Source organism: Rhinopithecus bieti, unplaced genomic scaffold (genome assembly GCF_001698545.2).
Source record: "Rhinopithecus bieti isolate Rb0 unplaced genomic scaffold, ASM169854v2 scaffold_5179, whole genome shotgun sequence".
NCBI lineage: Eukaryota > Metazoa > Chordata > Mammalia > Primates > Cercopithecidae > Rhinopithecus > Rhinopithecus bieti.
Window position 1 is genome coordinate 893,355 of NW_016804741.1, and position 15,195 is coordinate 908,549.

At 36.7% G+C, this 15,195-nt stretch overlaps 1 protein-coding gene across 1 annotated transcript in view; it reads right to left on the minus strand.

Moving 5' to 3' along the window:
- ATP8A1 (ATPase phospholipid transporting 8A1) overlaps nucleotides 1–15,195 on the minus strand; it is a 283,721-nt gene that overhangs the window by 152,374 nt on the left and 116,152 nt on the right. Inside the window, exons 20-21 of the mRNA XM_017870339.1 lie at nucleotides 13,166–13,215; nucleotides 8,392–8,461 (exon numbers count right to left, since the gene is read on the minus strand). Coding sequence (XP_017725828.1) covers nucleotides 8,392–8,461; nucleotides 13,166–13,215 — 120 coding nt within the window. The remainder of the gene's footprint in view (nucleotides 1–8,391; nucleotides 8,462–13,165; nucleotides 13,216–15,195) is intronic.

Sequence of the window (15,195 nt, forward strand, 5' to 3'; positions counted from 1 at the left end):
AAAAAAAAAAAAAAAAAAAAAAAAAAAGAATTCACCAACCAAGTATCTGCTGTCTTTGAGAGACTTATCTGACATATTAGGGCTCATAAAACTTAAGGTAAAGGGGTGGAAAAAGATATTCTATGCAAATGGACACCAAAAGCAAGCAGGAGTAGCTATTCTTATACTAGACAAAACAAACATAAAGCAACAGCAGTAAAAGACAAAGAGGGACATTATATAATAAAAGGACTAGTTCAACAGGAAATATTACAATCCTAAATATATATGCACTTAACACAAGAGCTCCCACATTTATAAAACAATTAGTACTAGACTTACGAAAGGAGATAGCAGCACAATAATAGTAGGGGACTTCAAATACCCCAATGACAGCACTAGACAGGTCAAGACAGAAAGTCAACAAAGAAACAATGTAAATTATACTCTAGAACAAATGGACTTAACAGATATTTACAGAACATTGTACCCAACTGAATATACATTCTATTCATCAGCACATGGAACATTCTCCAAGACAGACCATATGATAGGCTGCAAAACAAGTCTCAACAAATTTAAGAAATTCAAAATTATAGCAAGTACTATCTTAGACCACAGTGGAATCCAATTGGAAATCAACTCCAAAAGGAAACTTCAAAACTATGCAAATACACGAAAATTAAATAACCTGCTCCTGAATGATCATTGGGTCAACAATGAAATCAAGATGGAAATTAAAAAATTATTTGAACTGAGCAACAGTGACACAAACTATCAAAACCTCTGGGATACAGCACAAGCGGTGCTAAGGGGAAGGTTCATAGTACTAAATGTCTACATCAAAAAGTCAGAAAGAGCACAAATAGACAATCTAAGGTCACACGTCAAGGAACCAGGGGAACAAGAACAAACCAACCCCAAACCCAGCAGAATAAATTACCAAGATCAGAGCAGAACTAAATGAAATAGAAACAACAACAAAAAAATACGAAGTATAAATTAAAAAGTTGATTATTTGAAAAGAAATAAAATTGATAAACCATTAGTGAGATTAACCAAGAAAATAAGAGAGAAGCTCCAAATAAGCTCAATTAGAAACAAAACAGGAGATATAATATAACCAACACGACCAAAGTACAAAAGATCATTCAAGGCTACTGTGAACACTTACATGTGCATAAACTAAAAAACCCAGAGGAGATGGGTAAATTCCTGGAAATATACAACTCTCCTAGATTAAACCAGGAAGATATAGAATCTCTGAACAGATCAGCAGCAAGATTGAAATGGTAATTAAAAAGTTACCAACAAAAAAGATCCAGGACCAGACGAATTCCCAGCTGAATTCTATCAGCCATTCAAAGAAGAATTGGTACCAATCCTATTGACACTATTCCAAAGATAGAGAAATAGGGAATCCTTTCAAAGTCATTCTATGAAGCCAGTATCACCCTAATACCAAAACCAGGAAAGGATATAACAAAAAGAAACTACAGACCAATATCCCTGATGAACATACACACAAAAATCCTCAACAAAACTTGCTAACTGAATCCAGCAGCATATCAAAAAGATAATCCACCAGCATCAAGTGGGTTTCATAACCAGGGATGCAGAGATGGTTTAACATCTGCAAGTCAATAAATGTGATACACCGCATAAACAGAATTAAAAAAAAAAAAAACCCACATGATCATCTCAACAGATGCAGAAAATGCATTTGACAAAACCCAGCATTGCTTTATGATTAAAACCCTCAACAATATCGACATAGAAGAGACATACCTTAAGGTAATAAAAGCCATCTATGACAAACCCACACTCAACATTATGCTGAACGGCAAAAAGTTGAAAATATTCCCCCGAGAACTGGAAGAAGACAAAGATGCCCACTTTCACCATTTTTATTCAACGTAATACAGAAGTTCTAATCAGAGCAATCAGATAAGAGAAAGAAATAAAGGGAATCCAAATTGGTAAAGGGGAAGTCAAACTGTCACTGTTTGCAGATGACATGATCATATACCTAAAAACTCCTTCAAAAAGCTCCTAGAACTGGTAAATGAATTCAGCAAAGTTTCAGGATACAAAAGTAATGCACACAAATCAGTAGCTCTGCTATACACCAACAGTGACTAAGCTGAGAATCAAATCAAGAACCCAACACCTTTTACAAGAGCTGCAAAAAAATTAAAATACTTAGGAATATACCTGACCAAGGAGGTGAAAGACCTCTACAAGGAAAACTACAAAACACTGCTGAAAGAAATCATAGACAACACAAACAAATGGAAACACATCCCATGCTCATGGATGGGTACAATCAATGTTGTAAAAAGGACCTACTGCTAAAAGCAATCTACTAATTCAACGCAATTCCCATAAAAATATCACCACCATTCTTCACAATTAGAAAAAATAATCCTAAATTTTGTATGGAACCCAAAAAAGCCTGCAAAGCCAAAGCAAGACTAAGCAAAAACAACAAATCTGGAAGCATCACATAACCTGACCTCAAACTATAATATTATATAAGGCCATGGTCCTCAAAACGGCATGGTAGTGGTATAAAAATAGGCATATAGACCAATGGAAGAGAATGAAGAGCCCAGTAATAAAGTCAAATACTTATGGCCAACTGATCTTCAGCAAAGCAAACAAAAATAGAAAGTGGGGAAAGGACACTGTTCAACAAATGGTGCTGCGATAGTTGGCAAGTCACATGTAGAAGAATAAAACTGGATCCTCATCTGTCATCTTATACAAAAATCAATTCAAGATGGATCAAAGACTTAAATCTAAGACCTGAAACCATAAAACCTCTAGAAGATAATATTGGAAAAACCATTCTGGACACTGGCTTAGGCAAACACTTCATGACCAAGAACCCAAAAGCAAATGCAACAAAGACAAAGATAAATAGATGGGACTTCATTAAACTAAAAAGCTTCTGCACAGCAAAACATATAATCAGGACAGTAAACAGAGAACCCACACAGAGTGGGAGAAAATCTTCAAAGTATGCATCTGATGAAGGACTAATATCCAGAATCTACAACGAACTCAAACAAATCAGCAAGAGGAAAATAAACAACCCCATGAAAAAGTGGGCTAAGGACATGAACAGACAATCCTCAAAAGAGGATATACAAATGGCCAACAAACATGAAAAAATGCTCAACACCACTAATTACCAGGGAAATGCAAATCAAAACCACAATGTGATACCACCTTACTCCTGCAAGAATGGCCATAATCAAAAACTCAAAAAATAATAGACATTGGTAAGGATGTGGTGAAAAGGGAACACTTTTACACTGCTCGTGGGAATGTAAACTAGTACAACCACTATGGAAAACAGTGTGAAGATTACTTAAAAGAAGTAAAAGTAGATCTATCATTTGATCCAGCAATCCCACTCCTGGGTATCTACCCAGAGGAAAATAATTCATTATACGAAAAAGATACTTGCACACACTTTTATAGCAGCACAATTTGCAACTGCAAAAATATGGAGCCAGCCCAGATACCCATAAATCAACAAGTAGATAAAGAAAATGTGGTGTATGTATATACCACAGAATACTACTCAGCCATAAAAAAGAGTGAAATAATGGCACTTGGAGCAACCTGGATGGAACTGGAGATGATTATTCTAAGTGAAGTAACTCAGAAATGGGAAACCAAATATCATGTGTTCTCATATGTGACTGCTAAGCTATGAGGATGCAAAGACATGAGAATGATACAGTGTACTTTGGGACCTGGGGGGAGACGAAGGCTGGGGGGGAGTGAGGGATAAAACACCACATATTGGGTATCATGTACACTGCTTGGGTAATGGCTGCATGGAAATCTCTGAAATCACCACTGAAGAATGTATTCATGTACTAAAAAGTAAAATAAAATATCCCACACCCCCAAAAACAAAATACCAATGTCATTCTTTACAGTTAGAAAAAAATAATCCTAAAATTCATATGGAACCAAAAGAGCCCAAAAAGCTAAAATAATCCTGAGCAAAAGGACAAAGCTGGGGGCATCACATTACCCACATTCAAAATTTATTACAAGGCTACAGTAACCAAAACAACATGGTATTGGCATAAAAATAGACACATAAACCAACGGAACAGAATAGGAAACCCAGAAATAAAGTCACATATTTATAACCAACTGATCTTTGACAAAGCTGACAAGAACCTACACTGGAGAAAGGTCATGCTTCTTCTGTAATAAATGGTGCTGGGAAATCTAAAACCCATCCTAAATAAGAATGAAACTGAACCCTTATCTCTTGCCATATACAAAAACTCAAAAAATCAAAATGGATTAAAAACAAACATAAGACTCAAACTTATAAAAATACTAGAAGAAAACCTAGGGAAAACTATCCTGGGCATTGGTTTAGGCAAAAAATGTATGACCAAGATCTTGAAAACACAGGCAACAAAAACAAAAATTCACAAATGGGACTATATTAAACTAAAAAGCACAGCAAAAGAAACAACAGAGTGAAGAGAATCTGTTGAACAGAAGAAAGTATATCTGCAAACTATTCACCCTAAAAAGGACTAATAGCCAGAACATACAAGAAACTGAAACAGGAAATAAGTAATTCCCTTAGAAAGTGGGCAAAGGACATGAGTAAGCAGTTCTCAAAAGAAGACATACAAATGGTCAACAAGTATATGAAAATATGCTCAACATCAGTAGTAATCAGAGGCAAATCAAAACCACAATGAGATGTATCTTACCCCAGTCAGAATGGCTATTGTCAAAATGACAACAAATAACTGATATAGGCGAGGATGTGGAGAGAAAGGACCTCTTACATACTGTTGGTGGGAATGTAAACTAGTACAGCCACTATGGAAAACAGCATAAGGAGTTCTCAAAAAAACTAGAATTACCATTCAATCCAGCAATCCCACTACTGGGTATGTACCCAAAGGAAAAAAAAATCAATGATCAAAGGGATATCTGCACTCACATGTTTACTGCAGCACTATTCACGTTGGCAAAGATACGGAATTAACTTGTGTCCATCAACAGACCAATAGTTAAAAAAAAAAGTGTATATACACACAATGGTATACTATTCAGCCATGAAGAATAATGACATCATGCCATTTGCAGCATCATAGATGAAACTGGAGGTCATTATCAAGTGAAATATGCCAGGCACAAAATGACAAACACTGCACATTCTCACTTACATGTGATAACTAAAATAATATGATCACATAGAGGTAGAGAGTACAAACACCAACAGGGAAGGGTGAGACACAGGGAGGAGGAAGGAAGGAGGGAGGATAAAGAGGACGGGGTTATAGAGTACAAACATACTGTGTGATAGAAGGAATCAATTCAATGTTTGATAGCAGAGTAGGGTGACTATACTCCACAAAAAATGTATTGTACTAAGCTGACGGACACTCTAAGTATCCTGGCTTGATCACTCTGCATTATATACATGTAACAATTTCTCATGTACCCCATACATTTGTACAAGTAATAAAAACAAGACTGAGACAGGAGGATCACTTGAGCCCAGGAATCTGAGGTTATAGGTTATAATGCGCTATGATCACGTACTGCCCTCCAGCCTGGGTGGACAGAGTGAGACCCTGTCTCTAAAATTTAATAAATAAATGAATAAAGAAAATTAAGAAATAAAAAAGTAACTACAAGAAAATGAAGAACCAATTTAACAATGGGCAAAAGATCTGAAGACACCTCATCACAGAAGACATATAGATGTTAAATAAGCATATGAAAAAATGTTCAACATCATATATCAGGGAATTGGAAATTAAGCCAACAATAAAATACACATCTATTAGAATAGCCCAAATCCAGAACACTGACAACATCAAATCTGGGTGAAGATGTGGAGCAACAAAAGCTCTCATTAACTGCTAATGGGAATGCAAAATGGTATAGCCACTTGGAAGACAGTTTGTCCGTTTCTTACAAAATGAAACATACTCTTACTGTAAGATCTTGCAATTATTCTCCTTGGTATTTACCCAAATGAGATGAAAACCTATGTTTACACAAAAACATGCACATGCATGTTTACAGTAGTAGCTTTATTCATATAATTGCCAAAATTGGAAAGAGACCAAGACGTCCTTCAACAGGTGAATGGATCAACTGTGGCACATCCAGACAATGGATTATTCACTGCTGAAAAGAAAGGAGCTCTCAAGCTGTGAAAAGACATGGAGGAACCTTAAATGAATATTACTAAGTGAAAGAGGCCATTCCAGAAAGGCTATATACCATATCATTCTAACTATGTGACATTCTGGAAAAGGCAGTAAAAGGAACAGTGGGGACAGTAAAAGGAACAGTGGTTGCCAGGGCCTTGGGGGAAGAGATAAATGTCTAGGTGGGGCACAGGGGATTTGTAGGGCAATGAAAATACTGTATATGATACCATAATGGTAGATACATGTCACTACACATTTATCCAAACCTATAGAATTTAAAATACCAACAGTGAACCCTCATGTACAGTCTAGGGTTTGGGTGATAATGATGCGTCAGTGTAGATCATGGATTGTTACAAATGTACTACTCTGGTAGGGGATGTTGATAATGGGGAGGCTACGTATGTGTGTGATGGCAGGGCACAAACGTGAACTCTATCTTCTGCTGAATTTTGCTGGGAACTTAAAACTGCTATAAAAATAAAGTCTACATAAAATACATTAAAATTTTTTTTTTCAGAACAGCAAAATATATGCAAGCTAATTCTATGATTATTAAAATGGAAGTCCAATATTTTATTTTTTATTCAAAGCTTTAACTCCTCAAACAAGTTTCTAGGTAGAAGATGATTCTGAACTATACAAGAAAGGATGTGATTTGGGTTTTGTAAACTGGACATTTATCAACCATTTAAAGTGGAAGGTCTTAAAGGTCTCTTTTTTAAAAAAAAATATTTATTTTGTTATTATACTTTAAGTTCTAGGGTACATGTGTACAACATGCAGGTCTGTTACATAGGTATACATGTGCCATGTTGGTTTGCTGCTCCCATCAACTTATCATTTACATTAGATATTTCTCCTAATGCTATCCCTCCCCCAGCCTCCTACCCCACAACAGGTCCCAGTGTGTGATGTTCCTCTTCCTGCATCCATGCGTCCTCATTGTTCAACTCCCACTTATGAGTGAGAACATGTGGTGTTTGGTTTTCTGTCCTTGTGATATTTTGCTGAGAATGATGGTTTCCAGCTTCATCCATGTCCCTGCAAAGGACACGAACTCATCCTTTTTTATGGCTGCATCATATTCCATGGTGTGTATGTGTTAAAGGCTCTCTTTATTCCCTTATCACGAATATTACTCTTGGAATGTGGAACACCTTTACAGTACACTTTAAAATTGTATCCTAATCTTCTTTTTATTTAATATTTCTCTAACTAGTCTAAGCTCCGGACAAACGGTAGGTCTTATCTTCCTATCTCCAAAATCCAATTCAAACTGTGACGGTAGAATGCATACAATGAATAAATGTTAGGTGTTTGAATCGATGAGAACACAAAATCAAAGGAATGCTAAAACTAAATTCATGGGACATGATGAAATAATTCTACCAAAATGTTTTAAAATCAAGGTATTCAAAAACTGCTTATTGTCTTTAAACCAAGGCATTTAACATTCTCAAAATGAATTTAAATAATAGGCTTGAGCTTAAGTTCAGTTTCCAAGTTTCTATGCGATAAAGCAAGGTTGTTCATTCTATTTAAAATAGGAATGTTTCAAGTTGGGAAGTTTATAAACTAGGTAACTGGAAAGAACAGTTCAGAAGGAAAACACTGACTCATCTCAATAAAAAAAAGGGCCCTGGTCAGATTTCTCATTTTACCATGAGTATAAATATATTTAACTTGAAAAATTCAGTTAGAATAACATATTACTATTTCTGTCAACATAAGCTGCCAGTATACCAAAGTCAAGTCAGAAATTGTTATAATTAAAACAATGTAAGACAAACTAATCACATAATTATCGTAGTAACTGTGATCTAATTTTCTCCCATTTCTATGTTCTTTAAAAAATTAGATTCAAACTAGAATCACATTCTAATACAATTTTTAAATATTTTCTGTATTTAACTGTCTTCAGTTTATATAGTATAAACTTCAAATATTATGTATCAAAATTGAATTATAAAAATAACCTAGGCCAAACTTTTTCAAAGCACCAAATTTACCCAGAAGGAATTCCACATTTCACCAGAAGAGGCTGAACACTATTACTATAAAACACCAACAAAAGTGTATGTCAGCAACTTTATGTTAAACATCTGTGTTACATTTCCATAGAATGCCTAACACGTACATTATAAACCATCATAAATCAAAACTGTAAAAAATAAAAATAAAAACTTACAGCTCCTTTGCAGTAGAGTCGTAACTTCCCAGATGGAGTGCGAACAATCACTGACATTCTTTTTCTAGCACTGAAAGAAAGAGGTTTTGCATAATGTGTCATAGTACCAAGGATATGCATCTATATGTTTGTCATGCCTCACATATTTAATATTCACAGTAACAAAAATAAATCTGACAAAATCATGAGGCCTAACCTTCCACATATACAAACTATCCCCTGGGTGAACAGTTGGGCACCTGTAAAAGGTGCTTTACGCTTTTGAAGGCATTTTTTATGCTTTTTGAGACATTATGCTTTTTAAGGCACCAGGGTACCATCTACTGTTCTAGTGGAATAGTTGACAAAACAGTTCCTAAGAAACCTGCAAGAGCTCATACCCACCAGAGTAAAGTCCTAGTTCAAGGTTTTCGGATGTGAAAAATATTTAAGTTGGTTTCTTAAAGGATAAATTATGTTATAGTTTTTATTAAAATAGAAATATCAATACAAATCAATTTTATTAAAATAGAAATGATAATCAGTGACACCCCATCACACATGAAGGCAAATACTAGTACTTTAAAAAACAACGTAAGCATTCACAACTATTGTTCTTCAATGATGACTAGCAAACCACTGGCGTCATGTTAAAAACCTGATTTATGCAGCAAAATCAAGCTAATGAGCACAAACATTTTAATACTGTGTTGGTGACATCGTTTAAAAAGAACTGTCTGTCAAATGTACATCTTTCAATGCATTAGTAAAAAGAGAGAGCAAATAACAGTGAATGGAAGAAACTGGGACAGCATTACAAAGGATAGGACTCATTTGGACCCTGAGTGTATAAGCATCCTCCCTCAGAACTGAGGGCAGAAAAGGACTACTCAAATGTATCTATTTGTTTTACCTGCTAAAAAACTGAGATGAATTCAATATACAGCAGCAGTCAGTTATGGTACCATAGTGTACAGTCAGGAGTTTCTTTCAGAGGTATTCAGAAATATTTAAGTTCCCAGCTGGGCATGGTGGCTCACGCCTGTAATTCCAGCACTTTGGGAGGCTGAGGCAGGCGGATCACGAGGTCAGGAGTTGGAGTCCAGCCTGACCAACATGGTGACACCCTGTCTCTATGAAAAATACAAAAATTAGCCAGGCATGGTGTCGTGTGCCTGTAATCCCAGCTACTCAGGAGGCTGAGGCAGGAGAATCACTTGAACCTGGGAGGTGGAGGTTGCAGTGAGCCGAGATCGTGCCACTGCACTCCAGCCTGGGTGACACAGTGAGACTGTCTCAAAAAAAAAAAAAAAAAGAAAAAAGAAATATTTAAGTTCCCTCTTTCTTCATCCATAATGCTCCTGGTATTACTACCCCAATCTCTATCCCTGTACATCAGGAATACATTTAATTGGGCCTCCTTTGTAATGACACTTATACATTCTACATTAGCCCTTCCTGATTCATGCCTCTTTTACTCCAGCTTTGATAACGTGGTCCCAAACTTAACTTCTTGCTCTTCTCTTTTCCTGGTGAAACCTCCAAATACTGGGTGAATGAGAACTCTCTTTTGTGGTACATCAAAGTAAGTAGAAGTTGCCGAAGGAAAGTTACCCGGCCATAGGGATTAGCAAATACATGATATACAACACCAACTGGGTGCTCCTTACTGCCCAGTAACCCATCACATTCCAACAAGCTTGCTCTCTCGCCCTGTGCAGGGCTACAGCATACCGTCTCCATTCTCCAAGTCTCTCATGCTCCCTCCTCACCCCAAAACCTTGAAAAAATTCACCTTGATGAAAACTTCAGATAAGAAATCCCTTTTTGGCTGGGTATGGTGGTTCACACCTCTAATCCCAGCTCTTTGGGAGGCTGAGACAGGGGGATCACTTGAGGTCAGGAGTTCGAGACCAGCCTGGCCAACATGGTGAAGCCCTATCTCTACTAGAAATACAAATTAGCCAGGCGTGGTGATGTGCACCTGTGATCCCAGCTACTTAAGAGGCTGAGGCACGAGAATAGCTTGAATCTGGGAGGCGGAGGTTGCAGTGAGTTGAGACTGCACCACTGCACTATAGCCTGGGCAACAGAGTAACACTCTGTCTCTGTTTTGGGGGTGGGAAGAAATCCCTTTTCTTTCTGCCATTAAAATGTGCATATCCATGTGTGCACCATCCCCTCCATCTTTTTTCCTGAAATGATGGAAGAAACATTTTCCTCCTATCAGAGGCCTTCCTTCCACATGTCTGTGAACCTCCTCTCACTTTCTCGGTAACCTTGGTCCAAAGGTTATGCTTTTCTCCCCTGAATCTGCCTCTTCTCCTTTTGTAAGGATCCTGTTCATAAGCATTTAAGCACACTCTGTTCTCTCCCCTACAAAACTCACCCAATGCAACAACCCCTCCATTAAGCCACATGCCTTTTCAACTCTTTCACATTTCACCTTCTCTAAACCATCACTACATACAGTGTCTTCACTCATCTACCCGCTTCATTCCTAGTCTTCTCCTTTTTCTTCTCTCACCATTCCAATGAATAGCTACATCCAACAAATACTTCTCAAACTTCTTACCTAACCTTGCAGCAGTCTCCGACACAGATGACCACTCTCTCCTTGAACCCTGTTCTCCTGGCTCTGTGCTATGACCCTCTCGCTGTCCTCTACATCTTTAACAACAAGGTCATCTAACTTTTGCTGATTCCTCTTTTTCTAATCAACCCTTACCCTCATGGCTTAATCATCAGCCTTCCATTTTCCCCTCATTTTATATCTTCTCTTCAGGAGATCCCATTCAGTTTTATGACTTCAAATACCATTTACCAACCACTGACTGCCAAATTGCTATTTCAGCCACAGACTTGTTTCAGGCCCTTATATTCAACTGCTTACCTGACACCTCCGTTTGTATGTCTCACAGGCATCTAAAACCTAAAACTTTAAACGTTTCAACCTCCACATCTATTGCTATTCCCACTTCTGCCATCTGTGTAAATGGTACCTCTATCTACCCAGTTGTTCATGCCAGAGAACCTAACGCCTTCCTCTTTTCGCCTTCCACTGCCAATCCCTCACAAAGTCCCTCAGATATTCCTCTACAAAGTACATGAATTCTATTAACTTCTTTGTATGTTCACTACCATCATCCTAGTCTAAACCACAAATGTCTTTCATAGGGACTATTTTAACAGCATCATATTCACTTTTCTCATGTTAATTCTTAAACCCACCTTCATCAGTGAAACTGAAAGAACGGAAACTCCCAACCCTGCTTTATTTTTTTCTTCATGGCACTCATCACCTAGCATAGTGCTAAGTGTGGTTTAAAAAACGTATCTAAATGGCAATTAACAGACTACTTAATGACAGTCTACAGATACAATACAAATAAGCTTGGGAAAAACAATCACTTTGACATGAAAAGAAAGAGATGAGGGGTGCACTTTGAAAATACTCCATTCGGTTTATTCAATGTATTCATCTTCTTTGGACTTTTCAGAGCATATAAGTTAAAAAAACTTTAAATAATAAGTCAGACAGACCCCATTATTTTTGTTATTAACCACTGGCATGTGGTCACTCCCAATCAAGAAGCAACCAAAATTTGCATAGAAAGAGAAATGCCTTTCCTAAGCAATGTACAAGTTTGCCTTATGCAGAAGAAAGTTCAAGAAAAATGATGGACACTTATTTCCTTGAACAACAGCATTGCTTCCTCATGGCCTTAATTCTGTGAAGTGTCCTGTGAATGGTGATGTAGTCTTTAAAGACCCTGCAGCAAGGGCCTCTCTGCCTCAAGAATGCAGGTAAGCAGGTTACATCGTCATGTGGGAGTAAAAGGCTGAACACTCATAGATTTATCACTGATTATAACCGAAGGGATCTATTATTTGACCTTAAGAAATAAAATAAGTAGGACAATCACTTTGCTTTCTATTCTTTCTTAATATATGGTAACTGGTCTTATACTTAACAGAGACACGAATATGGTTTCCCAAATCCTGAAGACAATTAGATATAATGAGCATATAATTAGAATGCTGGCTTCCTGACCCTGACTCATCTCTACCCCACATAAATCTGATGCCTCTAAACATAACTGTGTTTCCAGATCAGCAGCCACAAGACGCCTGGCCATATACCCTGGGCTTGTGAATCAGGCAGTTATATTCCAAAATATTTCTTTTCTAAATTTGAAAATTGATACATAGTATTTGTACATATTTATGGGGTATACGTGATATTCTGTTAGATGCACAGAATTTATAATGATCACATCAGGGTGTTTGGAATATGCATGATCTTGAGTATTTATTACTTGTATGTCTGGGAACATTTTAAGTCCTCTCTTCTAGCTATTTTGAAATACACAAAACATTGTTGTTAACTATAGTTATCCTATTTTATTATCGAACATCAGAATTTACTTCTTCAACATAACTGTACGTTCATATCCATTAACCAACCTCTCTTTATCCCTTCCCCCCCACCCACACATCCTTCCCATCACCTGGTATCTATCATTCTACTCTCTACCTCCATGAGACCAACTTTCAAAAACACTTTAAAACTGCTACCAGTAGTCATGCATTGCAATACTCTGAAGAAAGTGGTTTGTGATTTATCTACAGATAATGAGAATCAAAAATGTACTAAAGATTTTGATTTAATATTTTGTCTAAACAAATTTAGTCAAATAAAAACAAAGCACACTTTCTAGTTATTTGAAAGGGAAAAAATAAAAATGGATATAAATTTGTCTTATCCATACAAATAACTGAGCAGATGTTTTACCTGGTAAACTCCAAGACATTGAGCAATTCATATCTTTCTTCCTGCCCCAGCTAAGAAGTAAAGGAATATATAATTAAATACAGTTGGAAATGTCTTAAGCTTCTTGGAAATAAATCCTAGTTATAAAGTTTTACTGCAAAAAATGCCAACATGAACACATTTTCCCTACTGAAATATGGAAGGGAGCTTACTAACTTTTACATTAACTGAGTTACAGGAAACAGAAAATCCAAAACAGGAGAAAACCAAAAGGAATTCAAAGTGTCGCTGAAGAGTTCTTAGAATATAACCTGCCCAGACAAGAGAACGGAGGGCTTCAAAAGGGATGTGGAAAGGAAAGAACTGCCAATGAACAGGTTATATGGTGTGATTGTATTGAGAAAAGTATACTAGAAAGTATGGGAACAATTAATATAGATAATAAGAATAAAACAGGGAAGCAATGGAACAAACGGGTAAGAGATTTATCTTTAGAAAATGATGGAAAAAGTGCCCAGGTCCAGTGGCCGTGCCTGTAATCCCAGTGCTTTGGGAGGCTGAGGTGGGAGAATCAACTGAGCTCAGGAGTTAAGACCAGCTGTGGCAATACAGCAAGACCCCATCTCTATTAAAAAATAAATTTTTAAAAAAAATCAGGTGTGGTGGCACATGCCTACTATAATCCCAGCTATTTTAGAGGCTGAGGCAGGAGGGTCACTTGTGTCCAGGCGTTCAAGGCTACGGTTAGCTATGATTGCACCACTGTACTCCAGCCTGGGTGACAGAGCAAGATGCCATCTCTAAAAAAAAAAATTGGTGTTGGAAAACACAAAATTTAAAAAACAAAAAAAATTATCAAATACAACAATGTTCAGCTATGAATACCGTACAGGTAAAAGAGAAGGCAATACTACACAGAAACTAAATAAAAATTTTTTAAATGAGACATAATTTATATATAATAAAATGCATAGACCTTTAAGATAGAGTCAAATGAAAATTGTATAGTTTGGTAATTAGCACCCCAATCAAGATACAAAACATTCCCACCACCCTATAAATTCCATTGTGCCCTGTTTCAATCAATCTCCTCCCTGCCCTGAGGCAACCGCTGTTCTGCATTCTATCACCATAAATCACTTTTTCCTGCATCTTGAGCTGCATAAAATGAAATTAAAAGGATGCACTCCTTTGTGTCTGGCTTTTTTTTTTTTTGCTCGGCATAATGTTTTGGTTGTTTTGATTCATTTTCATCCATGCTGTTGATGAATCAATAACTCATTCCTTTTTATTGTTTAGATGTTCCATCGAGACTATATCACAATTTGTTTATCCATTCTTCTATTGATGGGCATTTGGTTTGATTTCTAGTTTTTGGCTACTCTGAATAAAGCTGCTATGAGCATTTTGTTACAAGTCTCTTTAGAAACAGAAACTTCCATTTCCGCTGTATAACTGTGAGCACAATTGCTGGCTCAGGTGTAAGTTTACCTCAATTAGACAACTCTAAGATTTTCCAAAGGGACTGTACCGCTTTATGCATCTGCTAGCAGTATATGATTGCTCCACTTGTTCTACATACTCATTAATATTTGGTGCTATCCATTTTTAAATTTTAGTCTTTAGAAAATAAGAGAAAAAGTGGTCAGGTGCAGTGGTTCATGCCTATAATTCCAGTGCTTTGGGAGGCTGAGGTGGGAAAATCACTTGGGTAGGTATGTAGTGCTATCTCATTGTGGTCTTAATTGTATCTCCCTAATGACTAACAATGTTTTCTCACATGCTTATTGGTCATCCATATAGCTTCTTTTGTGAAATGTCTGCTCAAGTCTTTTGCCCACTTTAAAAATTGGGCCTCAGTATTTAACTAATTGGAATAAAATCATAATAATTTTGGAATATGAGGAAGGATAAACAAAAAGGATGATGATTCAAGAGATACACCCTCATGTAACAGAATCAGAAGATACATTAAAATTGAAGAGTCAAAACATGTATTAATAATCACCATTTTTTTTTTTTTTTTTTTTTTTTAAAAAAGCGAATTTATA